Below are 25475 nucleotides of genomic sequence, written 5' to 3' on the forward strand. Positions count from 1 at the left end.
GACGTCACCGCGCCGTGACGTCACGGCGGCGGGGCCGCGCCGGCACCGGCGGAGCGACAGCGGGGGCTGAGCGGCCGCGGGGGGTCTCGCGAGAGGTGGGTATGTTCTCGCGAGACGGGGGAGCCCGAGGGGCGGCGGGGCTGGGACTGAGGACAATTCCGGGGAATTTGGGGTGGGAAAGAGCCCCGGGAGCATCGAGGCCGACCTGGGACCCAGCACCATCTTGTCACCAGAGCACTGAGTGCCACGTCCAGGCGTTCCTTGGACACCTCCAGGGATGGGGACTCCACCACCTCCCTGGGTAGCCCCTTCCAATGCCTGACAACCCTTTCCATGAGGAAATTCTACCTGATGTCCAAGCTGGACCTCCTCTGGCACAGCTTGAGGCCGCTTCCTTTTGTCCTGCTCCCCGGGAGTCCCACCTGCTCCAGTTGCTAATTAGCAATTAGTGTGCGTGATTAATGAATACCTCAGTGGCTGCCCAGGGTGGAGTTCCCAAGTCCCCATCCCTGGGAGTGTCCAAAACACGAGTGGAGGTGGCAATTTGCCATATGGATTAGTGGGACTAGTGGGGTTTGGTCAGAGATTGGATTTATTTTGGATGTCTCTTCCAGTCCTAACGATTCCATGAATAAACATTCATCCCTCTAATTGTCTATTTGTGCCCTGTTTTCTCTCCTCTGACCAGGCCAGCTCTGAGTTTCCCTGGAGCCCCTTGTGTCTCAGGATGTTCCTGAGGAGCTCTGCCCATGCCCTGCTCCGTGTCAGGATCCAGCAGCTCCCGCGAGGGCTGATCTGGTGCCACGGGTCCAGGTGGAGCCATTACAGGGCCGTGATCTTTGAGGAGAGCGGGGTCCTGCTCCCAGACCCCCACAGCACAGCCACAGGTGTGTGCTCCCAGTCCTGAGCTCATGGATGTCCTCAGCTAGGAGGGACCCCCAAGGATCATCCAGTCCACCCCCTGGTCCTGCCCAAGACACCCCAACAATCCCCCCCTGTCCCTGAGAGCATTGTCCAAACACTCCTGGAGCTCTGGCAGCCTTGAGGCCGTGACCATTCCCTGGGGAGCCTGTTCAGTGCTCAGCCACCCTCTGGGGGGAGAACCTTTTCCTGAAATCCAACCTGACCCTCCCCTGGTTCTCATGAGACACCCCAGATGATGAGGATGGGACCTGTTGTGCCATCACAAGTCGTAGAGGTGACAGTACCCAGCCTGAACCCACCTGGTAACGAAACTGTCCTGTAGTGCCACCAGCTGATACCACCCAAGGTTGGTGCAGTCCTTGAGCACCTTTAGGAACCCTCCAAAGATACCACACCAAACCAGGGATGAGGTGCTGCAGTTCTTGGAATGCCCAAACCCTTCCCTATGTGCTGGGTCCATCACCCCAGTCCAGCACATCCATCCTCATGGGCCATGGATCCATCTCAGAGGGTTCCAAGCTGATTTCCCAGTTCTGAAGATGCCATTACATGCTCTTCCCTGGCTTTTTCACTTCTCACCCTGTAGACTGGGAGGCCCAGAATTGTATTCCAGCTGGCACCATCCAGCAAGCCCTGCTGTCTGGAGGGGAGAACAGTCCCTCCCGGAGGTATTCCAGAGGAGAGCTGACAGCTGTGGAGTTCCTGCAGGAATTGGGACAGCAGTGCTTTGAGATTGTAAGCCAATCCCCCCTCCTCCTCTCCTTGTGCTTTCTGGCTGCATGGAAACGGAATGCTGTGGTGGTTCAGTGAGGAAGGAGGAGCTTGGAAGAGAAATCCTGTGCTGGAAAGGTCTGGATTTTCCATCTAGGAAGCCTTGCTGTGAGCAGGGCAGATTTTGACTGCCACCATCACCCTGATACCTGAGCAGGGCAGGCAGATAAATTTCCTTTAATTTCCATCAGCTTCTTTCATAACTTTCTGATTTCAAGACACCTCTTGGATCAGCCCAGGTGAGAAATCAGAGTCAGAAAGCAGCTGGGAGGCTTTGACTGTCAGTTCATACATGGACAGGAGGGATGGAGACCATAGTCTCCAGGGAGGATTCTCAGATCAGTAGAAGCTCCTCCACCACGGCCCCAGGGACACAGAGCAAGAATCCTCTTGGAATAACGTCCTTTTGAAACAGCTCAGTGTGAACTGCAGGTTCCTCCCCAGTCACTGTTTGTCTCTACCCTACCCTGCCCCATGATCCCATGGCAGGCACAGTCCCAGTGCATTTCCCTTTCCCAAAATCAGCCCTGTATCTCCTCTGCTGCCTCTGTAGAATCAGTAATGTGAGAACACTTGTTTATTTGGGCAAAGCTGGGATATCCCCTGCCTGCCTCCTGCTGCCAGAGGAAGTAGGACAGCAAGATAAGGTGATCAGGCAGTCTACCCACCCAACCACTTTTATTTTCATCCCTGTGTAAAACCCATTTATGGCTAATTATCATTCCTGGGGTTTCTCTGGTTTCTTAGGCAGATGTCCGTGTTCCAGTGGACTCTTTTCTCTGGGACTTAATCCGGGCTGAGATGATAAAACAGCTCCCCACAATGGCAGAAGCAGCTCAGTGTGTCCGAGCAGAAGGGCTTAAGACAGCTCTGCTCAGCAACAGCTCATCCCTGGGGAAGGGAGGGAGGTTCTTGGCCCTGGATCGACGGCACTTCGACGTGGTAAGGCTGGATGGATCCTGAATGTGGCTCTGCTGGATCCTAAATGTGGCTCTGCTCCTCAGTCTCAAACTGGAATTCTTTCCATGCAGGTACCAAGTGAACAGCACCAGCAGCATGTGTAGGTAGATAGAGAGCAGTGTAAGAGCCTGGGAAAACCTTTCCTGGCATCATTCACTGGAGGAACTGGGCCCTAGAGCGGGGCTGAGTGACTCTGGAAAATCAGAGTGCCCACACAACCACACAACCACAGTCTCTGTGTAACAGGCACAGGCAGTGATTTCAATACAGGATTTGGAAGCTGGAACAGCATACAAAAATAAATGTTATTACCCAGTGCCCCTGCCTGCTTTAAACAAAAAAACTTTGAAAGAGTAAGGACTCTTCAAAGAATTGCAAAACATCCCCTACACTACAAAAACCCCAGTACCCCAACATGCCAATCTGTGTGAGCTGAGGAGCAGGAAGAGACCCCTCTCCCAGCACAGACCCCTCTCCCAGCAGAGCCCTCCTTCCCAACACACCTCACCTTTGCAGAGATGACACAGAAGATTCTCTATGAAACTCAAGGCTGGTTCCAGTGGCATCATTTGCACACGAGGACTTGGCTCAGCATGACAGAAAATTTGCTTTTTTTGTGTGCCCCGCTCAAATCTTTGAATTTCAGGAGTTTAAAGCTTGTTTTATAACCTTGATTGAGACAACAAAATATGCAAGGAAGAGTCATATTAATGCATTTAAAACCTGGGACTGTTTAAAGTCATCTTGTCAACATTATGCCATTATTGGCTCAGCTTTCTGTGTGTTCCTGGTGACACTGGTGCAGTGGGTGATGCTCTGGTGGGATGTCTGTGTGATTGTCACCACAGGGTGTTTCAAAGCACTTCAATAACCCCTCCACGTCACAGTCCACATGTGTGTGGTGCTTTGGAACAGCAGGCAACAGCAATTAGTGGGGAAAAAATAATTGAATGTGGATTTCCATTACTGTTGGTTTTATATCCATCCAGTGGATTAATATTTATTCCTGGAATGTTATCAAAGCAGGGAGGAAACAGTGCTTGGATTGCTCATGGTCGTCATGAGGGTTCAGAGACTGACTCAACACTTTTTTGATCCGGATTTGGGTGGATGGTTGTGGTCAACACTTCAGCTGCTGTCAGGGTTGGTTTGGGGTGGTTGGTGGGTGCATTGGTCAGGACACTTTTCCAGAGCTGGAAGGTCCTGCCATCCAAGGCTTCCTTGGACACCATTTAGCAATTGGCCTGGGATACCCAGTGAGTCTCCCACATGGGGACATCTCGTTGGATATCTTCCATCCAAGGACTGGCTGATCCTGTTCAGCTGATTTGAGCTGAAGAGCCGCAGCCAAGGCAGTTGGCACCCACACAGTCACTGGAATCACGTCCCATCCAGCTGCAGGCCCTTGTTCCGTGTCCTTTATCCCTCATGTTAATTAGACTGTCAGTCTCTTTCCCACCCACCCACCTCCATTTCCCACCATCCCATCTCCATTCCCAACACTGCACAGCTCTCTGTGGTCCCAGCAGGCTCATCCATAATCCATTTGTTGTTGCTGTAGGTGGTTGAATCCCATCAGGAAGGAATTCGCTGGCCAGATCCCGGGATTTACAGGCTGTGCCTGGAGCGCTTGGGTGTCCAGCCCCAGGAATCCATTGTCCTCGACAGCAGCAGCCACAACCTGGAGGCAGCAGCCCAGCTTGGCATGAAAACAGTGAAGGTACAAAGCAACTCATCCAGGGCGGGATTTGGGGATGGATTTGGAGTCCAGAAGCTGTTTGGCTTCAACGGCTCCATATTTTCAGTGGCAGTACCTGACTCATCTTGCCAAGCCTTTTGTTCCATCCTGTCCTCGTTCCTGCAGGATGTGGCGGGGTTAAAGTAGGAATTACTGGCAGAGTCTGCACTGCTCTGTTTCATTCCCAGCTCCAAACCCTACAGCCAGTGGAACCTTGGAGAAGTCGCTTCTCCTTTCTGTTCCTCAGTTCCCTATGGGAGAAACAGCCCCAACCCTACAGCTGAGCCAACCACATCCACCTGATGGGAGAAAATAAGCCTTATGTAATGAATTCCTGGAAGCTCTGAGGCCTCAGGGATGTGTCAGCTGGGACTGACAGGTTGCCCCCAGGCTTTGGAGACAGTGAGCACGGGGGGTTTTACTTCAGTGGAGGGACCACTGGGGGAAGGACAAGAGTGGGACTGGTGGGAAGAATGAACTCTGCTCCCCTGGACTGCACACAGGGAATTCCAGCTCTTATCCCAGGCTCACAGTGCCTATGCCACCATCACAGGTACATGTCCAGGACAGAGACCAAGGCGGGAAGCTCCACGTTGGCAGGGAATGATATGTGCATTCCTGTGTGTCAGTGAATCAGGGAATGACCCATGAATTGCTGTCAGTGGATCAGTGCCATTGGACTCACAGATAAATGCATCACAACTGTGCAGGGCTCTTTCTTTCCCAGGAAATTTTATCCTCCACCAGTGTTTCTCTCTCCCTCCTGCTTTCAGGTCGATGATCCAGAGGCAGCACTCAAAGAGCTGGAAACCCATCTGGGATTTCCTTTGCGAGGGTTTGTCCCCTATACTCGCTCAGTGGGACCAGGAATGGAAATCCCAAAGGATCAACTGCAAAAGTACCTTGAAAATGTTCTGGGTGCCCACCCAACAGGTATCACAGTGGGTTTGGCCCTTCAGTTGGAAAACCTGGATATTCTGGAGCCATTGGCTTTTTCCATCATACGACAGGTGGATTGAAAAGTCATATTAATGAAAGGCTCTTAATCTTCAAACAGTACAGGCATCCAGCTTTCAGTGATCCATCACTGTTTCCCAGAAATGGGAAACAGCATTTTAGGACGTCCTCATTTTGGGGGGGGTGGGGTTTGAGCACAAGTTGCCAAAAAGATGCCAGGGATATTCTTGTCCTGTAAGCCATCTATGATCTACTCCCAGGGGTTTGGGATACAGAGTGGGATCTCAGACCCAGGTGCAGGAAGGGGCTGTAAAACCTAGAGAGGTGCTGACCCTCTGCTCCCAACTCTCAGGCCCTCTGGAGTTACGGCAGTTTGACCACGGAGAGTCCACCCAGAGCTTTTTGGTCAAGTTTGGGGATCGTTTGCTGGTGCTGAAGAAGGAGAAAGAGCCTCCTGACAGCCCCAGTCCCTCAGGCCCTGCTGTCCCAAGGGAATACAGGTGAGAGGCAGCCATGCCTCACATGGGAGGGGTCCTGCTGCAAGGTGTGCTCAGCAACAGAGCTGCAGGACTTTTAGGAGGGATCATTTGTGATCTCCCCTTGTTTTTCAGAGTGTTGGACAAATCCCAGGACTTGGGATCTGGGTGCTTGGGTGCTCTTCTTTCACCCACCCCAACCGTGTTATTGTAGTGTATTTAACACTGAGCACAGGACTCTGATGTGTGTGTGCCTACAAGGATGTGTTCCAGTATTGATTCCCTCCTGCCTCCCTGTGCTGACCCAGCTCTCTGACTCACCTGGCAGGCTCCTGAAGGCTCTCTCTGAGGCTGGTGTTCCTGTTCCCACTGTACTTGCTCTCTGCGAGGACAGCAGGTAATCCTGGCCCTGGGATCCTGTTCCTGATCCCAGCTTTTGCTCTGTGCTTGACGACTGCACCCAGATTCCCCCAAACACGAGGAGAGGAGAGAAGGAGCCAGAGTTCACAGAGTGCATTGGTGTAGTTAGCATTTGCCATGTCTGGGGCTGGAGGAGCCTCTAGAGGTTCAAAGGACAGAAACACTTTTATTTGGCTTGGTTTAGGTGTGTCCTGTTTTAGCAATTAATCAAAATGCTCCCTCTGAAAAGCAGTTATAAAACAATGTTGTAGGGCTTCCTGCTGACTCAGTGTGCTCAGGTTTGCAATGAAGAGGGGTTTTTTCAAACTGCCAGACCTCAGACAGCCATGACAGCAGCAAATCTGTGACCAGGACACCCCTCATAGCCTGCAGGCAGCTCAGATCTCTGCTGGCTGCAGGAACAGTCTCTGCACTGCAGTTAAATGTGTGTCCAGCATTCCTGGTGTTTGTGCGCAGCCTGACAGCTCAGCTCCACACCCACTGCAGGGAGGCAGGGAAAGGGCTGCTGCTGGAGCCTCCAAGCTCAGCTTCCAGGGGCTGGAGGGACCAAGGCTGATCATGGCACAGCCCTGTGCCACCACACACCAGCCCGGGCGGGGCTCAGGTGAGTGCTCAGGTGCTGCTGAGGCTGCTCTTCCCCTGTCCATGTTCAGGGGGTGGGTGAGCTTTGAGGGGTGGCAGTAGCAGGATGAACTCAGTCCCATCAGTCCCCCCCTTGCTTCCCCAGCACCCTTGGCTCACCTTTCTACGTGATGGAGCTCTGCCCTGGCCATGTCCACTGCGACGTGTCCCTGCCGGCGCTGCCACCCCACCAGCGCCAGGCCCGGTACCGCGCCATGAGCCACGTCCTCGCCAGGATCCACGGCGTGGACCTCAGGGCAGCCAGGCTGCAGGACCTCAGGGAGCACGGTGAGAGGACACCAGGGATCCTCCATCTCCTCCTGTGTGTCAGCATTTCAAGGGATAGGCTGGATGGGCCAAACTGGGGGCAGTGGGGAAAGGGAAAGGGCAGCCCAGTGTCTGCATCTCCAGGTGTGGTGGGAGGGTTTGGAGAGCTGTTTAGATCCTCCAGTCAGTGTTTCCTGTGAGGAGTTCCCAGAGCTTCCTGCCATGAACACAAGCTGCACTATGGAGTAACTTATTTGCAGGAGGAACTTGCTTGCTGCCATCTCTGACCAAACCTCCTCAGCTCCTCCAGTGCCTCAGCAGAGCCAGCTCAGCTTCCTGGATCTGGTGGTGATCAGATTTGTCCAGGATCAGATTATTTCCACCAGAATATTAAATCCAGTGCCCAATTAACAATGTACAAGACCCCTGAAAATTGCAGTTAAACTCAGGGTGCTGGACTGAGTTCTGCTTGGCTGTTGGACTTTTTCTGCATCCCTTTTGAAGCCTCTTTGTGCCAGTCCCTTTTCCCTGTTCCAGGTAATTACATTCAGCAGCAAGTTGAGACCTGGACAAAGCAGTACCGAGCTGTGGAAACTCACGTTATCCCAGCGATGGAGAGACTCATCCAGTGGCTGCCTCTGCATTTTCCAGAGTCTCAGAAGACGACACTGGTACATGGTGATTTCAGGTACTGCCCTGGAGCACATCCCAAGCAGGAGAGAGGGACAGGGAGTGTAAAGTGACACACAAACAGCTTTAGAGCAGTCCAAAAGCTGGGCTTGGGTCAGGTTCAGCATTCCCCAGGGAATGAGATCGGGAGTTTCTTCACCCAACTGCTGCAAACACTGGTGTAACACTGGAGGATCATCAGCTGTTTCTGCAATACCCAGAAATCAGCCCTGGTGCTTCTTGCTAATGGCATTTGGTGCTGAAAGAGTTTGGGTGGCAAATCCTGCCAGTGTTGCAGGTGCAGTCATGGAGTGGGGTGGCTGGGGCAGAGGGGAGGGGTGCTGAGTGATGCCTCTGTGCTGCCAGCCTCTGGCTGGGCCCCGCCAGGGCTATAGGCCTGCATTGGAGGCGTGTGCCAGGTCTGGCCCAAGGCTCCTTCCCTCAAGGCTGCAGGAGCTCTTTGCCCCTGAAAGGGTGGCTGCCCACCGTGGCTGCTCCCTATGGGAGTCCTGTCCTCTCCTGGGGCTACAGCCCATGGCAGAGCAGGGTCTGCAGTGGCTGTGTGCCTTTAAAGTGACCAGAGCATCCCCTGGACAGTAACTTGTGTGCTTCAGTTTATGATTAGCCTGTCCTGTAACATCTGCTGATGATCTGAGGCTCTGACTAACTTGGTTTCATTCTCCAAAGCACAATTCATTTCATCATTAACCAGGGAGTTCACTACTGAGTAACCTCCATCCTCTGCTTGTAGAAATTTAATGTTCTACTTGTGCAGCCTCCCAAAGGACTTGGCAATTTTTGAAGAGAGTGAAGAACACTGGAAAGCACCTACTGCTGCTGAGCATTGGGATTTTTTCCCCCCTCTGGAGACTTTTCTGATCTCTTTTTCCCTCTGATACAGGATGGACCACCTGGTCTTTCATCCAGACAGGCCAGAAGTCCTTGCTGTCCTTGGCTGGAAGTTTGCAGCTCTAGGAGATCCCTTCTCTGATTTGGCGAATAGCTGCATGGCCTACTTCCTGCCACCTCACTTTAGTGCTCGGAGAGGTACAGAGAGGGGCAAAGCCAGTGTGACACAGAGAGAGGAACAGAGCTCAGAACAGATTAGCTGTGCCCCGGGAGCTCAGCTGGCACCTGGGCTCGCTGCAAAGGGCTCTGGGTTTGCATTGCTTGCCCTCTCGCTTCAGCTCTGAAACTGGGCAACTCTTTTGGGTGGGAAAGCTGCGAACCACACCAGGAACAGTTTGTCCACAATTATACACTTGTTAAAAGGAGTAATTTAGGGTTAAACTGAGAGGAAAATTCTTCCATCATTGAGAAGGAGTCTCTGTCAGTCACAGCTTTCACAGTCTCACCCTCACCAAGAGAACTGCCCTATGTGCACTTCACCTGCACGGGCTGGTGTCCAACCCCAGAGTTCTGTATGGAGCCAGCCCCAGTGCAGGTCCTGGATGGGTGCAGGTGCCTCCATGGAAGCTGCCTGGCTCTGCTACAGGTCTCATTGCATCCCTAGGGAGCTGTGAGCTCCTCACTGTCAGCTGACTCACTGTCACCCCTTCACACCTTCCAGGCTTGAGGAAGTGTGATTTGAGGCAGCTGGGAGTTCCCACGGCAGAGGAGTATTCCCAGATGTACTGCGGCCACATGGGAGTGGAGCTCCCGGAGAACTGGAATTTCTACATGGCCTTTGCCTTTTTCCGCCTGGCCGTGGCGCTGCAGGGGCGGCACCAGCGCTGTGCGGCAGGTGAGGAGCCCAGCCAGGGCAGCTCTGCCCTGCACAGGGCACAGGCACAGCACAGCTCTGGGGAGAGCTCCCTCTCTGAGCCAGGGAGGTCAGAGCAGCAGGGTTTGGGCACTCCGGGCTGGGAATCCCGAGAACTCTGAAATTCCAAGTGCTGCAGCAAAGTGTGGCATGTCTGGCACTCTTGTGCTTCCAGCACAGAGCTCTTGTGGGAAATGAGGGCTCAGAATAAAAAATCTTGTTTCTCTGATGAGCGACCGGGAAGCAGCCATCCAGTGATGTGTGTTCCAGAGGGATGGGAATAGTGTCCTGCAAAGCACAGGGCTGCCTCTCTGCTCCAGCACAGTCTGCTCCTGTTTGTGTGCATCAGAGGTTGCTGTGAGGTCTCCTCTTTCACAGTTGAGAGCTCAAAGCCGTGTCCTACAGGTGGAGCTCTCAGACCTTCAAACTCAGCACCAGCCTCCTCCAAGGACTCGGGAACAGGGAGGTGGTGGGAACTCTCGTGCTGTTCATCTGCACACATCAATTCTGGCCTTGGAGCCCTTAGCAGAGAAAAATGGGATGTTATTTTCACATCCCTTTGAGAGGGTTTTGTGAGCTGGCCCAGACGAGGGCACATGGTGCTGTTTGGGATGTGACTACATAAGAAATGGCTCTTTGAAACAAGTTCTGCTCTCTTGTCCCCAGGCAGCCCAGCCCCAGGTGACAGCAGCCCTCAGGATGCAGAGTTTGTGGCTGAGCTGGCTTGGGAGTTTGCCATAAAGGAAGGATTCCGTGTGTTTGAGAGCCTCCCCCCCACAAAGCTGCTCGCACGACATTCCAGCACCTGGGCCGGGCGAGGGCCATTTCCCAGCAGGAGTTACAGCACTTGGCCATGTCCTGTGCCCAAGGTTCCCCTGGTCATTCCTCCCATCAGCCTGTTGGGGATGGCCCAGGATCTTCACTGCAAGCTGGAAAATACAGTGAGGCTTTCTGAGTTCCCAGCCCAGTTGGACTCCACGTGCTGTGCCAGAACTGCAGGTGAGATCTTCCCCCCTGGAGCTGCTCTGCTGCACTTGCCCCAGGGTGGGGACTGTGGCCTCTGCCCTTGCTCTCCTAATCACATCAGACATTTGGCACTCACAGAATCCAGTGGCTTGGAGAAAAGGAGGCTGGGTTCCCATGGCTGTAACAGAGTTCATATCCTGGGAAACAGTGATTTCAGAAGCTGGAACTCCCTTCTAACAGGAGCAGATTAATGCCAGCCCAGCTGTAATTACTGGTGCTGCTCCACCAAGTCCTGCCATCAGTGCTGATGGTGTGTCCAGAGCTTGGCTGGGCTTGGGCTTTCCAACCTGCCAGTCCAGGGAGGAGATGGCTGCTCGTTCCCTCTCCCTGATCAGGGAGGCCTCGGCTGCTGACTCTGTGTGGGAAAGAGTGAGCTAATTCCCTTCATAGTGTCCCTCTGGTGCTTCCCTGGGAGGTCCCTCAGAAGGTCAGGGAGCTGCTTGTACCTCCACAACTCTCATTCAGTGTGAACCAAAGCAAACATCCCCACCCTTGGGCTGCCGCTGAGATTATACTCTCAACTATTCTAGTGGCTTTATCAAATTCTAGTGGGTTATTTAACTGCCTTTTAGCTGCCAAAAACATCCCATCTGTTGTTCTGCCCTTCCAAAACATTTCCTTGTGCTCTGTCAGAAACCAGCAAACCCCAGCGTTTCAGGGTGCTTAGCAGCTGATCTGCTGGGAAGGTGGGAAGGGCAGGGAAGCAGCAGTTCTGGGGAATTTGGGAGTGCTGGGATGAGCAGATCTCCTCACCCTTCTTAGAAACGCTCATTTTTGCCAAACATCAGAACAGTCACACTCTCTCTACTCCATGCCTGGGGCTTGTGGAGACACTGCTCCTTGTGTGTGGGACCACGGAGCCCCCTCATCCCTGCCATCTCCCCATCCATCCCACTGCTCTTTCCCTTGGCATCGTCCCTGCACTGCCAACCTTTGCTGTGGAAGTGTGTTGTGAAAGTCAGGGGAGGAGTTTTGCTGCCTGCAGCAGAAAGATAATGCAGAGAAGGGCTAAACAGCCAAATATTCCTGGCCTGGAATTGCCACAGTGCTCCTGGGCTGGGCAAGGGCCAAGGGCACGGACAAGGCTGCTCTGTGCTAGCTGGCACTGCTGGGACGGGTTTACTCCTGGGAGCTTGCAGCCCTTGGCTGAGGCACTCCTGGCTGAACAGGGCAGGATCTCAGCTGATCCCGCCCCATCCCACACCAGGAGCCAGCAGACCTTCCCTGCTGGTCCCAAAGGTTGCCTGTCGCCACAGTTCTCCAAGGAGATCCTGTCCAGAGGAGTTCAGTTTCTCCCTCAGACTGGCTATCAGAGGGACATCAGGGTCACCAGACCACCTAATGTGTCTTAATAATAATAATAATACTCTTCCCCCAGGCAGAGCGTGCCAGGACCAAAGCAGAGGCTCTGGTGGCTGTACAGGCCATGGATCAGGGCAGCCAGGTGAGCAGACACCTAATGCTTGAGCCTTCCCTGACTCAAAAAAAACAACACAGGGACTCCCCTCCCTCCTAGGGCCTCCTCCACCCCACTGCAGCATGGGGCCTGTGAGCATGAGGGGTGATTTGTCCTATGGGGCTCCCAGGAGGATGTTTCCCCAGCACTGTGTTCCCAGGGCACTCCCTGCCATCCTGCCCTGGTCCTGCAGCCCTTTCTGTGCCCAACTGGGCTCTGATCTCACTCTCCCACAGGTCTCTGGAGCAGAACGTCTCCACAGTGCAGATCCCAGCCTGGTGCTTCCCTTGGACCTGAGCTCCACGTCTGGCTGAGGGTCCCATGAGGGTCACAGTCCTTTGGAGCCTCAGATGGAAAACTAAACCATCCACTCTGGCACAGGAGAGGCCCTTGTGCTAAGGGCAGCCTGTGAGCTTCCCAATTCCAGTGCTGTTTGTTGTTATCTGTGCTCAGTGTCTTTATTGCCCAGCTCAATATGGGGCAAAATCCATCCTTGGACCATGAGGCTGCAGAGAGTCAGCCCCACAGCAGGGAGAGTTGATCAGGAATGACCTCAAGGACTCTGGATTCAGGGGAGACTTTGGAGCTGAGACAGTGCCTGGCCCCTGGAACTGGGAGGACTCCGTTGTCCCGTGACTGCAGTGGGTTTCTTCAGGGATCATGGAAGATGCAGTCTAGATCAATGGGGGATTTCAGTACTTCAGGGAGGTCAGAGCAAGGGGAGAACTGTGGGAACAATCATGGTAATTCCAGGTTCTTTGTGTGTGGTATTAGTTCAATATTAAAGTGATGGGCACAGTTCTTTGGATTCTCCAGCTCCTCCAGTGTGGGCACAGCCTCACAGCCCACTTTCACAAGGCCACATCCACCTGCCATGGGTGGCACCACATCCCTGCTCTCAGGGACACAAGGGGCACTTCAAGGAGCCCTAGGGTGGCCATGCTGGCTGCCCAACACCAGGATCGTGGAGTTTGGGGAAGCTGGTAACCTGAGCTTTGGAGTCTCCCAGGCTCTGGGGTGAAATTCCACCTCAACCTCAGGCACTTGGCTCTGCTGTGGAAGAAGGAGGGAGCCTGTATCTGAGCCTGAATCTTCCCAGCCCAGGTACTTGGGATGGTTTCCGAGCAGGCACTTGGCTTCTGCACCTCCCACCATCCCATCTTTCAGGCTCAATCGCAGCCCCTGCAGGGCTCAGACCTGGGTCTGCCATCGAGGTGGGTTAGTGCTGCTGGGTCTGTCTGCCAAGCCCCAGGGAAGGAAAGGGGCTCAAGAGGAGCATTAACACAGGGCTAGCGTTCAATGTCATCCATTTTCCACCACGGGATCAGCAGGACACACATGGGGGCTTAGCCCTGAGCTGGAGCTCAGCTCTGTGACGTGCCCTGTGGAAACACAGCCTGACCTGCTCCCTCTGGGAGACACAGGCACATCTCTGCAGGTAAAACAGGTCTGTCTGGCGTCTCCCACAGTGGTTTAACACACAGGTCTGTAACAGCATGGAGAACGTGTTGGAACAAGTTGTCCTTGCAAGTGCCATCTCCTAAAGGGCTGCCCACAACCTGCTGTCTGGAGTGGTGAAGGGAATTGGTCACCCTTCAGGGGATACAGGGGGACAGGGATGAGAGAGGAGATCCTGCCCAAGAGGATTTCTTTTCAGCTGATCCAGGATACACACAGCCTAATCTGAGTCCTGCTGGATAACCTTGGGCAGGCATTTTGCCTGGGCTTTGTGGTTCCTCCCTGAACAGCAGGGCTGAGATTCCCCTCCCGAGGGAAATGCCTGGAGAACTGCAGATGCAGGAACCTCCAGCAAGACTTTCAGCACCCTGGGTCTTCCAGGACACTGGGGGAAACTATATCTGAACTGACGTATCCTGCAATTTTTGTGGCGCCTTTTATAAACCAGAGCCATCCCTGTGACCTTTCAGAGACCCCTCACTGAAGAAGCCAAAAAAGTGCAGTCAGACACAGGGTAATACCACAGGTTTCTTTGGGAGGTTAAAAACTCTTGATGTTTTTGGTCTGTGGCTTCCTTAGTGATGGTGATGATAACGTGAGCACACCCCTGTTCCCTGCACGTGAACCTGCACTTGGGAGCCTGAAGTTGCACAAGGCATCTTAAGCAAACAAGAAAAAAAGGCCTTGAGCCATTGTTGGAAGTGATTTTACAAAGCCTCTCCTTTGTATGCACTGAGTAATGTCCCTGTTGTGAAAGCACTTGAGTGGTTTTGTCCCACTGCCAGACACACAGGAGCTTCTCTTTTGGATTCCCTTCTCCATGGTAGTGGTGGCACATTCACGGTCCAGGTTCCCAACTTTTCCCTCATCACAGCACTTTCCCACAAAAGTAACCAGCACAAGGGAGATGTTTTTGGATTTTTTCTCTGCCTTTTTCCTAATTGTTTCCTGCACTAAGTTCCCTGGGCAGGGACAGTGGCAGGGACAGGGGCAGTGTGGCTGCTGGACGCTGATGAGGCATCCCCGGTGCACCAAACCAAGCCTCATTTGAACCGAACTGAGCTGGGCTGAACTGACCCGAACGGTGCTGAGCCCTGCTGAGCCCACCTGAGTCCTGCTGAGGCACGCTAAACTGATCCAAACGGGACCGTGCTGAGCCGAGCTGAGCCAAACTGCGCTGCCCGCACCGAGCTGGATCGAGACGATTCCATCCGAACCAAATCACGCCAAGTCAGTTCTAGGCAGCACCGAGCCGAGCCGTGCGGGACCCAGCCCCGTGGGCCGAGCCGTGCCGAGGTGGGCGGGGCGGGGCGGGGCCGCCCCGAGGAGCCGGGTCCGGCCTGGCCCGGTCCAGCTCAGCTCGGCTCAGCTCAGCATGTTGCGGGCGCTGGTGCGCAGCTCCCGGCTCTGCCCGGCCCAGCTCCGGGCGCCCTTCTCTGCCGCCGCCGCCTCCCCCATCCCGGCGCCCAACCCGCGCCCCGACATCGCCTTCAACAAGGTAGGGTCGTGCTGGGGCCGCGCTGGTTCCGGCTCACCCGGGCTGGGCCGCCGGGTCCGAGGCTGCCCTGTCCGCGTACGGGCCTGGGACATCCCGGTGGAACGCTGGGAGCGCTGGAGCCCCCGGAGATTTGCCCCCGAAACCTTGTGCTGCGGGAAAATCCCACTGGAAAAGGTCCCTGGGTGCCCTGTGGGGCTCAGAGTGTGTGTCCCGCCACCATCGGGCTCTGTCCCCATCTCCCGGTGGGCTCAGCATCGGGAAAAGGAGGAAACTCTGGGAATGGGAATGAGGAGGGGAAGGTGCCTGACTGGGTGCTGGTTATTTGCAGAGATCAGACCCTTGTTCCAGAGCAAACGCTGTGGGATCACCTGTGCGGGGTGCTGGGAAGGCAGCATTCCTCTCCCAAGGAATTCCACTCCTCCCCGATCGCTGTGGCCAGGCTGGCGGTGATTGGCCGAATGCTCGGCGAGCTCTGGGCGATCTCCGCGATCTTTGCACTCGCGCTCCTGTTTTGGACCTGGAAAAACAAATTCACCCTTTGAAAGAAAGAAAGAAAGAATTGGTGAAAAGCTGTTGTTGGCACCTGGTTCCGTTTCAGAACAGTGCACGGGAGCCTAAAATCAGTTAATCTGGGAAATAATAGAATCATTTAAGTTGGAAAAGACCCCTAAGACTGTAAGAAATGCTGCAAAAACTCTAGTGCTCTGTACAAAATCGAATGACTGTATGTCTGTGCCTAAAGCATTTTCCCACTGCTCAGTCTCCTGAGTTTCCCAGTATCCCTGCACACCTCCAGCCAGGCTTCCAGGCCTTCCAAATTTTCCCAAGATGAGAACTGCTTCCAATTCTCGTGCTGTTTGCTGAGCTGTGATTTCTTTGATTTACTCGAGGCTGTGTCTTTTGTTGTGTGCTTTTAGGCTAAAATATCTCCTTCATAGTGGTGCAGGTTTGGAGCCCACACAAGTCAAGTTAAGCCCTTTTAATTAAAGCCTCCTCAGCTGCCATCAAACAAAGTTCCCCCAGACTTCACTGGGCTCTGGCTCGAAGCCTCAGCTCTGCTTGGCTTTTCCTTTGCAGATTTTCATAAATAACGAATGGCACGATGCTGTCAGCAAGAAAACCTTCCCCACCATCAACCCAGCCACAGGGGAAGTCATCTGCCAGGTGGCTGAGGGCGATAAGGTGAGTGTGGTTTGGGTGAGACGGGTTTGTTTTCTGTGTGAGCAGGTCCAGGGGGACTGCAGAGGAAAGCACCACCTCCCCTCTCACCTGGGCAGCTCCACAAGGGCTCTGTATGCAAATACCTCGTCAAGTGCTGCTTGTGTTCTTCCTTGACTGCTGCTCTCAACAGAACCTGGATTTGCCCTTCCCAGCACCAAGCTGGGACTGGGAAGGGCAGAGAGGAACAGATGTGGTGTGCAGCAGAGCCAGAGTTGGGAGGTTTGGGAGCAGTCCTGGGCAGAGGTTGTTGGGACGGGCAGGGATGAAGGCAGACACCTCTGTGGTCCTGTGGGTGCTGTGCTGGCAATGTGACACAGAGTCACTGTGATAGAGGACACAGAAGGTCAGGATTCCCCTCACAGCCTCTTTCTGCTGCAGTGGGAGACCAATCCCAGCCCTAGGAAATTAAAAAATTAAAAAAAGAACTGGTGGGGAATAGTCACATAATCATCCCCTGCATTATGCAAGGCCCTGCTAAGAGTTTGTTGCAGAGCTGAGATGGTGTTTTCCAGCAATTTTGGGTTCTTCCTACAGTCTGGAAACTTGTTTTTGTTTGAGTTCCCCAAGGGAGGGGTGAGTGAGGGAAACCCTTTGTTGTTTGTTCTCCGTGGCAGCCTGGCTTGTCCTGGCGAGACCGTTCCAGCAAGCCAGGACAGAGAACCAACCAGAAACCAATTAGTGCCTGACAGGACAAAATGATGGATCAGAGATCTCTGATCAAGGAAAAACTCCTCTAGACTGAATCCTGAAGAGTGTCAAAAGAACACTTCCAGAGCTTTTTCCATGCCTGGTTCTAGGATGCAAATATTAACTCAGCAGGTGACACTGCAGAAATAACTTGATGATGTTTGCACTCCCTGTAGTTGAACTAACAGCGTGAGTGAGGGTGGAGGTGGTGGCTGCACAGCTGTTGCACCCTCTGCTGCACTACCAATCCTGTTCCCTCTTCCCCATGGATACAGACTGGCTGGGAAAGCTGTGTGGGCTCCAGTGCAGTGTTTGTGCTGAGGCTGTGCTGCTGCAGTGCTGCCCGGGCTGGTGGTCACAGGAGGCAAACCCAGGGGCTGTGGCCCATGTGCTGATGGTGTCTGGCAGTGGGGCAGCTGCCAAAGCTGCAGGTTCTTGTCCCCAAAAAGCCTGGCACAAGCAGCCACTCTGGCTAGGGGTTGTTTTCTCCTGGAGAGTGGATTTTGAGAGAGAGAGAGTGTGGGCTGGTTATTCCTCTCTCACCCTCTTCCTGGCCTCCTCTGCAGGCAGATGTGGATAAGGCGGTGAAGGCAGCCAAGGCAGCGTTCCAGCTGGGCTCTCCCTGGAGGAGGATGGATGCTTCCCAGCGGGGGAAGCTGCTGCACCGCCTCGCCGACCTGATCGAGCGGGACCGGGCCTACCTGGCGGTGAGTGTTGTGCTCCGTGACCCAGCTCTGCCCACGGGAGTTGGTGTCCACTGTGTGTCCCAGGGGCTTCACCCACAGCTCAGGCTGGGACGGGGCTGTGAAGGGTGAGGAGGTACTTTTGGGAAGCTGGAAGCAAAAGGCCAACATGCAGGACAGATCCAGACTGCAAATTACAAACTGAGTCAAACTGTACACTTGAGTTTCCCCCCTCACCCGCTGTTGTCTTTCGCAGGCTCTGGAGACTCTGGACAACGGCAAACCCTACGCCATCTCCTACCTGGTGGATCTGGACATGGTGGTCAAGTGTCTCAGGTGGGTGTGAGGTGACAGCCACAGCTGGCCCATGGCAAACAAACCTCTGCAGGGGCAGGACCAGGTCCCTCCCATTCAGGGGCTGTGGGGTCTGGAGCTGACTGGTGGTTTCATCTGGCCCATAGCAGAGTGTTAGACACCTTGGGTTGACCTTTTACTGTAATTCATGGGGCTTTCCAAAGGTTGTCTCATGTTATACACAGGTCTCACACTAATGGTGGTGATCCATTAACAGCACAAGAATGACAGAACCTATGCTGTGCAAAGTGGTGGCAAAAGTGGAAGACACAAATATTTGCATTTACTGGCCACCCTTAACATCCCCTTTTTGGGAAATATTTGCATTGGGGTGTGTTTTAGGAAGTGACTGAAAATGGGAAGGAAGCAAATAGCTGGAGGAAGTTGCTCTTGTTTTCTGTTGACAGGACACTTGTTATTTTGTAATGACTGGTTGTTTTAAATTCAGTGACCAAAACATTATTGTCTCCAGATATTGTGCAGGCTGGTCAGATAAATTCCATGGGAAAACCATCCCGTTGGACGGAGACTTCTTCTGCTACACGAGACACGAGCCAGTGGGAGTTTGTGGCCAGATAATCCCAGTAAGTAAAATGTAACAGTAGTTCCTGCAGCATTTCAAGAATTCAGTGTTACCAAGTTACTATCTGTTGCTGCACCACTGCTTCCTCTCTGTGGTAAACAAAGCTCTGCTTGCACCAGCTGGGAGGGCTCTTCCTTCACTCTGGGAGTTGTTTTCATGGGCTCTGAGTAACATTTACTTTGTATCTGCTGCCTAAAAAAAAATTTTAAAAAGGATTTAACCCCCTTTATAGCAGTTACCTAGCTCAGAACCACAATTAAGTTTAAACTACTACCTAGAATCAAATCCAAAATTTCATGTGATGAGGCAATAGAGCTCGAGGGCAAAAATCAGCTGTTCTGTGTGTGATGTTATTTCAGTAACAGGGTAGTTTGTCAACAACAAGTGGCAAACACATTTGTACAAGGAGCCATGGATAGTGTTACCTCTCTGTGGGAACAGCCAGGGTCTGATTTTTGTGTGCTGTATTTGCATGTTCTTCATACTTGCACTGAGCAAGAGCTGCACATAAACACCTCCTTGGTCTGCATGTGCTGCCTGGTCATTACAAACAGGCTCTGTTTCAAAATGCCTCAAAAGAACATTTAATGGCTAAGGTAAAAATTATTCCTCGAAAAAGCTGGGGTTTTACAGCTCACACTTTGGAGTACAGTTTTCCTGCAGTGCTTGAAAAGGAGGCAAAGATTGGAGAGCAGCTCTGGGAAGATCCAGGACTGCTTCCACAGGTGCTGATTTGAATGAAGCTCACTGGGTACTTACTGAATAATCAGAAACTTTCCAGTTCAGACCAGCAAATCCCTCCTTGTTTTTCAGTGGAACTTCCCACTGTTGATGCAAGCCTGGAAACTGGGGCCTGCCCTGGCCACTGGGAACGTGGTGGTGATGAAGCTGGCTGAGCAAACCCCCCTGAGTGGCCTCTATGTGGCCAGTCTGATCAAAGAGGTGAGTGCCAAGGCCAGGCTTCCATCCCCTGCTGGAGTGGGGAGAGATCCACACTGCGATGTGACAGGAACAGGGAGGGGCTGCTCTGCAGAGAGGCTGGATTGTCTTGGGTCTCTTAGCATTGATTCAGCAAAAAACACAACCCCTTTTGTACTTATAAATCTGTATGTAGATTAGGGAAGGACTCTTTGAGGTTCACTTAAATAATGAACTCCAGGGTGATTAGGAAGTGAACATATATATGTGTGTGTGTGTGTGTGTGTATAGATCCAAACTGTGCTTGGGATGTGGGTGGGGAGAGGAGTTGTCCTGGTCATTGCAAACTGAGCACTAAAACTCCAAACCAATTTTAATTTCCCAAAGTGAAAGTGAAGTGGAAATGCTCTGTTCCTGGTGGGAGGCTGACTGAGGGTCACTAACAGAGGGGTGGAGGTGAAGTCCTTGATTTGTAAGAGGAATAACATTGCTGTCTCCTGGGAATTGTCAGGCTGGATTCCCACCAGGAGTGGTGAACATCATCCCTGGCTATGGGCCCACGGCAGGGGCTGCCATCTCCTCCCACATGGACATTGATAAAGTGGCTTTCACTGGCTCCACAGAGGTAAGGGAGCACCTCAACCTTCCAGCCCTTGGGATGCAGGGAATATCTCACTGCTGGAACACCGTTGCTGTATAAAACACTGGAGGTGTTTGCCTTTTCTGTATAAAATACTGGAGGTGCTTTGCCTTCTACATCTCATTTTAAAAACTACAGCTGATTCCAGGGTGTGACATTTATTTTTGCATGACGTAAGACTCTTTTATTCTTATTTTGTTCTTTAGAATATTTCCCATTGTTTCCCTTAAGGTGCTTCTTACTGGAGGTGAAACTGGGCAGCCTTACAATGCTCCCCTGACAATGAGGGGATTATTACTGAAGTGCTGACTGAGGTGTAAACCCAGTGCCCTGCCAGGCTTTGCTGATGGAGGAGTTAATTCCAGCCCCTGCTCTGCTCTCCTGCAGGTTGGGCACCTGATCCAGAAAGCTGCAGCAGAGAGTAACCTGAAGAGGGTGACCCTGGAGCTTGGAGGGAAGAGCCCCAATATCATCATGTCCGATGCAGACAGTGAGTCCCTTCTGTGTAAAGTTTGATCTGTGCCTTTTACCTTGACTTTCTGCAGGAAGAGCTGGAGGGGAAAGGAAAGGAAACCTCTGCTGTCCAGCCCTGACTCCCCTGGGCTGGTTTCACCCAGAGTATCAGCACTGCTCCAATCCCACTTTTTTTTCCCAGTGCTGTGAAGTTCAGTTGTCAACAACCTGTTGTTTCAGTATCTTCCCCTGATCTTTGCTCCATTTTTGGTTTAATTTCTGTTTCTCTTGGAGCACACCACTCTTCCCTACACTTAAGAAGCCCTGGTTCCCTCCTCCCTTGCATACTGTCTCATTTTTGGTCTTGATGAACCAAGAAATGTGCTTTAATATGGCAGCGAGGGAGGAAATTCTTCTGGATCTAAAAAAATTTGTCCTTAATAAATACCTGACAAATTCAAATTAGGGCTGTAATCTGCCTCAGATTAGGTATTTTTGTCTAGTATGGGGTGCCTTAACAGACCCTCATATGAATGAAATATGTATGTAACCTCTGCCACACCAAAGCATGGAAAATGCTGCCAAGTGACAGGACGTTGTACCCCCATCAGTCTCTGTGATAGTTGTTCTAAAGAAGTCATCTTCTGACTTTGGTTGGGTTTATTTGCTGATTTGTTTTCTCTCCTCTCCCCACTCTTAGTGGACTGGGCAGTGGATCAAGCCCACTTTGCCCTGTTCTTCAACCAAGGGCAGTGCTGCTGTGCCGGGTCCCGCACGTACGTCCAGGAGGACATTTACAATGAGTTTGTGGAGAGGAGTGTTGAGAAGGCCAAGGCCAGGGTGGTCGGAAACCCCTTCGACTTTAAAACTGAGCAGGGGCCTCAGGTAAGAGCAGGAAATGCCCTCAGCTGTTACCTCATGGAATAGTCCCAGTCCTGAGCCATAGTGTGTCACTAGATTAGAATGGAATTAGCCTTCAGTCTCTTGATTAACCTCCTTTGAACTGTCCCATGATCTCCTTGCTTGTGCAGGGGGAAAGGTTAATTAACCATTCTGATGATTCCACAACCTCCACTTGACACTGGCATTTAAAAATGCTCCCTTTGAAGCTGGCTTGGGCACTCTGTTGGATTGGGAACTGCTGGAGCACAGCAGGTGGGGGCAGAATCTCCTTTCCCCCCAGTGGAGGTGGAGCTGATGTGTGTCCTCATGGCTCACAGGTGGATGAAGAGCAGTTCAAGAAGATCCTGGGTTACATCAGCTCTGGGAAGCGTGAGGGGGCCAAACTGCTGTGTGGTGGCAACGCCGCTGCCGACAGGGGCTACTTCATCCAGCCCACGGTCTTTGGGAACGTGCAGGACAACATGACCATTGCCAGGGAGGAGGTGAGTCCTGCAGCACCTCCCTGGCCCTCCCCTTCTCACTCGCGGTCACTTTGCCCCCTCTGATGCAAAAACCCCACAGGTTTACAGGCACTGGGTGTTCATGAGCTGTGAAACTCTTCCTAGAATTATCTTCCCTCCCGATTACATCCTGGGGCCTGCAGAATAGGGGAAGTGACATTTGAATTTCATGTCTTGTGTGACTTCTTACACCCATACACAGCTCCCACATCACCCACATGACCCCAAGTTTCTAAGTCTTTGATGTTGGTAAAGTATTTTTTCATGTTTGTTTGGTTTGGTTTGGTTTGGTTTAAATGTTGAGATCAGGAACACGTGTTTCTAGTCAAATACAAGTATTGACACAAAGCAAATTGTTAGATTGGTAATGATTCATACTTTGGACTTGTCCAGAGGGAGATTGAATGTACCTGAGGCAATAAATGTGGAAGGAAAATAACCAGTATTTGTTATTTCCCTCTAAAGGTGCCTGATTTTCCTCATTTGCCATATGAAAGGTCTGGACCTGTAGGATAAAAAGCAGAACGTAGGTGCTGTGCACAGACCCAGAAAGACTGAGGTTGCAGTCAGGAGGTGTCTGCTTATCTACCTCCACAGAGATTTCCACCTGCTCTGTTTGGATGTTGCAGATCTTTGGGCCGGTCATGCAGATCCTGAAGTTCAAAACCATCGAGGAGGTCATTGAGAGAGCAAATGATTCCAAGTATGGGCTGGCAGCCGCCGTGTTCACCAGGGACCTGGACAAGGCCAGCTATGTGTCCCAGAGCCTGCGGGCTGGCACAGTCTGGTGAGCTCCCTCTGCCTCCTCCCAGAGCTGCTGGGAAGCTTCCCTGTGTGCTGTCAGGGCTCACTGGGCTCATTCTTTGATAGCCTGTCCCTCCTTTGGATCCAATTTTACATGTACTTCGCTGAATGTCCTGTCAGACTTCAGCTGTGATGGTAACTGTTGGTAAAATTTTTTATATATATAGATAATACATACATATATATATATTTAGGTTGGAAGTATATTTAGGCTGGAGCCCCCCTGCTCTGGAGCCAGGCTGAGAGAGGTGGGATTGTTCAGCCTGGAGAGGAGAAGGCTCCAGGGAGACCTGAGAGCCCCTTCCAGTGCCTAAAGGGGCTCCGAGAGCTGGAGAGGGACTTTGGACAAAGGGCTGCAGGGACAGGACAAGGGGGAATGGCTTCCCACTGCCAGAGGGCAGGGTTAGATGGGATATTGGGAAGGAATTCTTCCCTGTGAGGGTGGTGACAGGCTGGGATGGAATTCCCAGAGAAGCTGTGGCTGCCCCATCCCTGGAAGCGTCCAAGGCCAGGTTGGATGGGGCTTGGAGCAACCTGGGATAGTGGAAGGTGTCCCTGCCCATGGCAGCAGATAGATCTGGATGAGCTTTAAGGTCCCTCCCAACCCAAACCATTCCATGATTCTATGATTTATATTAAGTTTCCATACTCCCACTGTGAATTAAGGAATGGGATGGGGCAGAAGCAATCCAGTGCTGCAGGCTCTGAGTGCCAGCAGTGATGGGATCACTGGGCAGGGACGTGGCTGCTGCAGAGGATGTTCTGCTCTGTCCTGAGCCTGTGCCAAAGCCGGCACTACAACACCAGTTTCCTGCTCTAGCACAAGATTTTGGAGATCCAGGATCTCACTGTCTTTAGTTTTTACTTTGTTTTAATTGCTACTGAGGGAACGAGCGGGTGCTTCTGGTACGTGAGCTCTGAGGGGGGTGAGGGCAGCACTGGGACAATGAGAGATGGTAACAGACTCCATGATGTTCTGTGTGATAAGATTTCAGAATTAATTCTGTTGCCAGAGAGAACTGGCAAATACACAAATCCTGCAGAGAAACTTCCCCCTTCCTCTGTTGCAAACAGGTCAGCTGTCCATGTGCTGCCAAAGGGCTCTTCCATGAAGAATTCCTGAGCTCCAGGTGTTTAACCCTTGGTTTCCATTCCAGGATCAACTGCTACAACGTGTTTGGTGCCCAGGCCCCCTTTGGGGGCTACAAGGCCTCTGGGAACGGGCGAGAGCTGGGGGAATATGGGCTGGATGCCTATGTGGAGGTGAAAAATGTGAGTATCCCTGTGCCCAAGGCATCCCCAACCCTCTGCTGGAGCTCCAAGCTGTACCTGTGCCTGTTGGTGTGGGCTGGGCTGAGAGCTGCAATTCTTCCTTCTGGTGCTTGAGAGCAAATTGGAGCAGAACTGTGACCCAGACCTGGAGACTCCCCCTCTCCCTGAGCCTTCCCAGTCTCCAGACCTCTCCCTGTCCTCTGGTTCTCTCCTGCTGCCTCTCCAGTGACCACCCCCGAACAGTCTCAAAAAAAGAATCACTTGTGACTTTTTCTTCTTTTTTTCTTCTAGGTGACAATCAAAATTCCACAGAAAAACTCCTAAAGGAAAGGACAGCAGCCTCTCCAAGAATTTGGAAACACTTCTGCAGCTTCATGAGACAAAAAGCAGCAAAACCTCTAAACACACAAAATTTAGGTGCAAAAATAACGTAACCCCGCATTGAGAGATTTTTTTTTAGAAGGTGTTTGAAGGAGCTTTTGTTAAAAAAAACACATTACTTGGCTTTATCTTTTTAAAATACCAAATACAGCGAGTTGAGCACTAACACAAGATGGGTTATTTTGGGTACAATCACCCACATGAGATGGGTGTGATCTTTCCATCTGTATCTGATATTTTTTTTCCCCTAAGAAATCATTGAACTGCTTGTTTAGTCTAGGAGGGTTTATATAAAGTAACAATTCTTTGTTGGCTTACAGAGCTGGTTCTATACCCTTGCCCTATAAACTATGTATGTCCCTCTTGTGTGAGCAGACTGAACTCGGTGTGTACCTGAGCAGGGAGTGAAATCTGTGAGGTGAAAGTGTTTTCTTGTTCCTTCCTGCTCTTTGTATCCACTCCCAATAAACATTCCTGTCTCAGTGCAGCCAACCCTACCTTTGCTGGAGGTTTGTGCACACAAATCCCGGCCTCAGCAAGCGGTTTTTGAGGGTTTTCACTGCCTTTCTGCCTTTCCCGCTGTCCTTGTGCTGCCTTAAAGGAACTCCTACACCTGCAAGGCGGGCACAGCTACTTGAGTACCGGGGAATGTGAGGGGGGCCTGAGCCTCACTGAGGGCGCTGGGAGACACCTCCATGGTGTGGTCACGAGGGGTAGGGGGACTGTGAGGGGACACGGAGGGCGCAGGGCAGGTCCGGAGCCTCCTTCGCGCTGTTCCCCCTCAGGGCCGCACGGGCGGCCGTTGCCGGAGATCTCGCGAGACTACGCTGCGCCCGGCTCCTCAGACCAGCAGGTGCGCTCAGATGTCGCGAGACTTGGCGCCCTCGGCCCCTCACGACCCGAGGAGCCTCCATTCCCCTCACAGCGGCGGAGCCTAGCGATCTCGCGAGACTTCGCGCTGCCCGGCCCCTCAGACTGGCAGGCGCGCTGAGATCTCGCGATATCTCTCATCTCGGGACCCGACGAGCAGCTTTACCCTCGATCACCGCCGGTCCCACGAGATCTCGCGAGAC

General features: G+C 52.5%; 2 protein-coding genes and 2 long non-coding RNA genes across 5 annotated transcripts; 2 read left to right on the forward strand and 2 right to left on the reverse strand.

The window, feature by feature from the left end:
- The first annotated feature begins 34 nt into the window (after positions 1-34).
- ACAD10 (acyl-CoA dehydrogenase family member 10) lies at positions 35-12551 on the forward strand. 2 transcript variants are annotated; one of them, XM_017814107.1, is made up of 15 exons: positions 35-99; positions 689-887; positions 1511-1659; positions 2443-2637; positions 4217-4375; positions 5167-5326; positions 5703-5850; positions 6155-6223; positions 6974-7155; positions 7672-7822; positions 8705-8850; positions 9374-9547; positions 10232-10564; positions 11970-12035; positions 12284-12551. In XM_017814107.1, exons 2-15 carry the CDS (start codon positions 728-730, stop codon positions 12370-12372), a joined length of 2181 nt encoding a protein of 726 aa, XP_017669596.1. In that variant the 5' UTR covers positions 35-99; positions 689-727; the 3' UTR covers positions 12373-12551. The 2 variants fall into 2 exon arrangements, with proteins under 2 accessions (XP_017669596.1, XP_017669597.1); XM_017814108.1 differs by having other exon boundaries at positions 11974-12035.
- On the reverse strand, positions 2735-7067 carry LOC108496932. The gene is made up of 3 exons (XR_001874649.1): positions 6148-7067; positions 3164-3324; positions 2735-2935 (listed from the first exon to the last, which is right to left on the reverse strand). It is a non-coding gene; the product is annotated as an uncharacterized LOC108496932 (long non-coding RNA).
- Positions 12552-14818: 2267 nt separating the features above from the next.
- Positions 14819-24889, forward strand: ALDH2 (aldehyde dehydrogenase 2 family (mitochondrial)). Its single transcript, XM_017814109.1, has 13 exons — positions 14819-15003; positions 16081-16185; positions 17478-17618; positions 17851-17930; positions 18421-18532; positions 19345-19473; positions 19961-20074; positions 20477-20579; positions 21243-21427; positions 21763-21927; positions 22575-22732; positions 23907-24021; positions 24313-24889. The coding sequence occupies exons 1-13, from the start codon at positions 14881-14883 to the stop codon at positions 24343-24345; spliced, it is 1563 nt and encodes a 520-aa protein (XP_017669598.1). The 5' UTR covers positions 14819-14880; the 3' UTR covers positions 24346-24889.
- LOC108496931 lies at positions 21881-25312 on the reverse strand. Its single transcript, XR_001874648.1, has 3 exons — positions 24901-25312; positions 24079-24265; positions 21881-22082 (listed from the first exon to the last, which is right to left on the reverse strand). It is a non-coding gene; the product is annotated as an uncharacterized LOC108496931 (long non-coding RNA).
- Positions 25313-25475: the final 163 nt, after the last annotated feature.

This window comes from Lepidothrix coronata, unplaced genomic scaffold (genome assembly GCF_001604755.1).
Source record: "Lepidothrix coronata isolate B3197 unplaced genomic scaffold, Lepidothrix_coronata-1.0 Scaffold44, whole genome shotgun sequence".
Taxonomy (NCBI): domain Eukaryota; kingdom Metazoa; phylum Chordata; class Aves; order Passeriformes; family Pipridae; genus Lepidothrix; species Lepidothrix coronata.

Coding starts and splice junctions, on each gene's coding strand:
- ALDH2 (XM_017814109.1), top strand. CDS start 14,881: ATGTTGCGGGCGCTGGTGCGCAGCTCCCGGCTCTGCCCGGCCCAGCTC. Junction 17,619..17,850: donor GGGACCGGGCCTACCTGGCG/GTGAGTGTTGTG, acceptor TGTCTTTCGCAG/GCTCTGGAGACTCTGGACAA. Junction 21,928..22,574: donor TGACCATTGCCAGGGAGGAG/GTGAGTCCTGCA, acceptor TGGATGTTGCAG/ATCTTTGGGCCGGTCATGCA.
- ACAD10 (XM_017814107.1), top strand. CDS start 728: ATGTTCCTGAGGAGCTCTGCCCATGCCCTGCTCCGTGTCAGGATCCAG. Junction 4,376..5,166: donor TTGGCATGAAAACAGTGAAG/GTACAAAGCAAC, acceptor TCCTGCTTTCAG/GTCGATGATCCAGAGGCAGC. Junction 7,823..8,704: donor CTGGTACATGGTGATTTCAG/GTACTGCCCTGG, acceptor CCTCTGATACAG/GATGGACCACCTGGTCTTTC.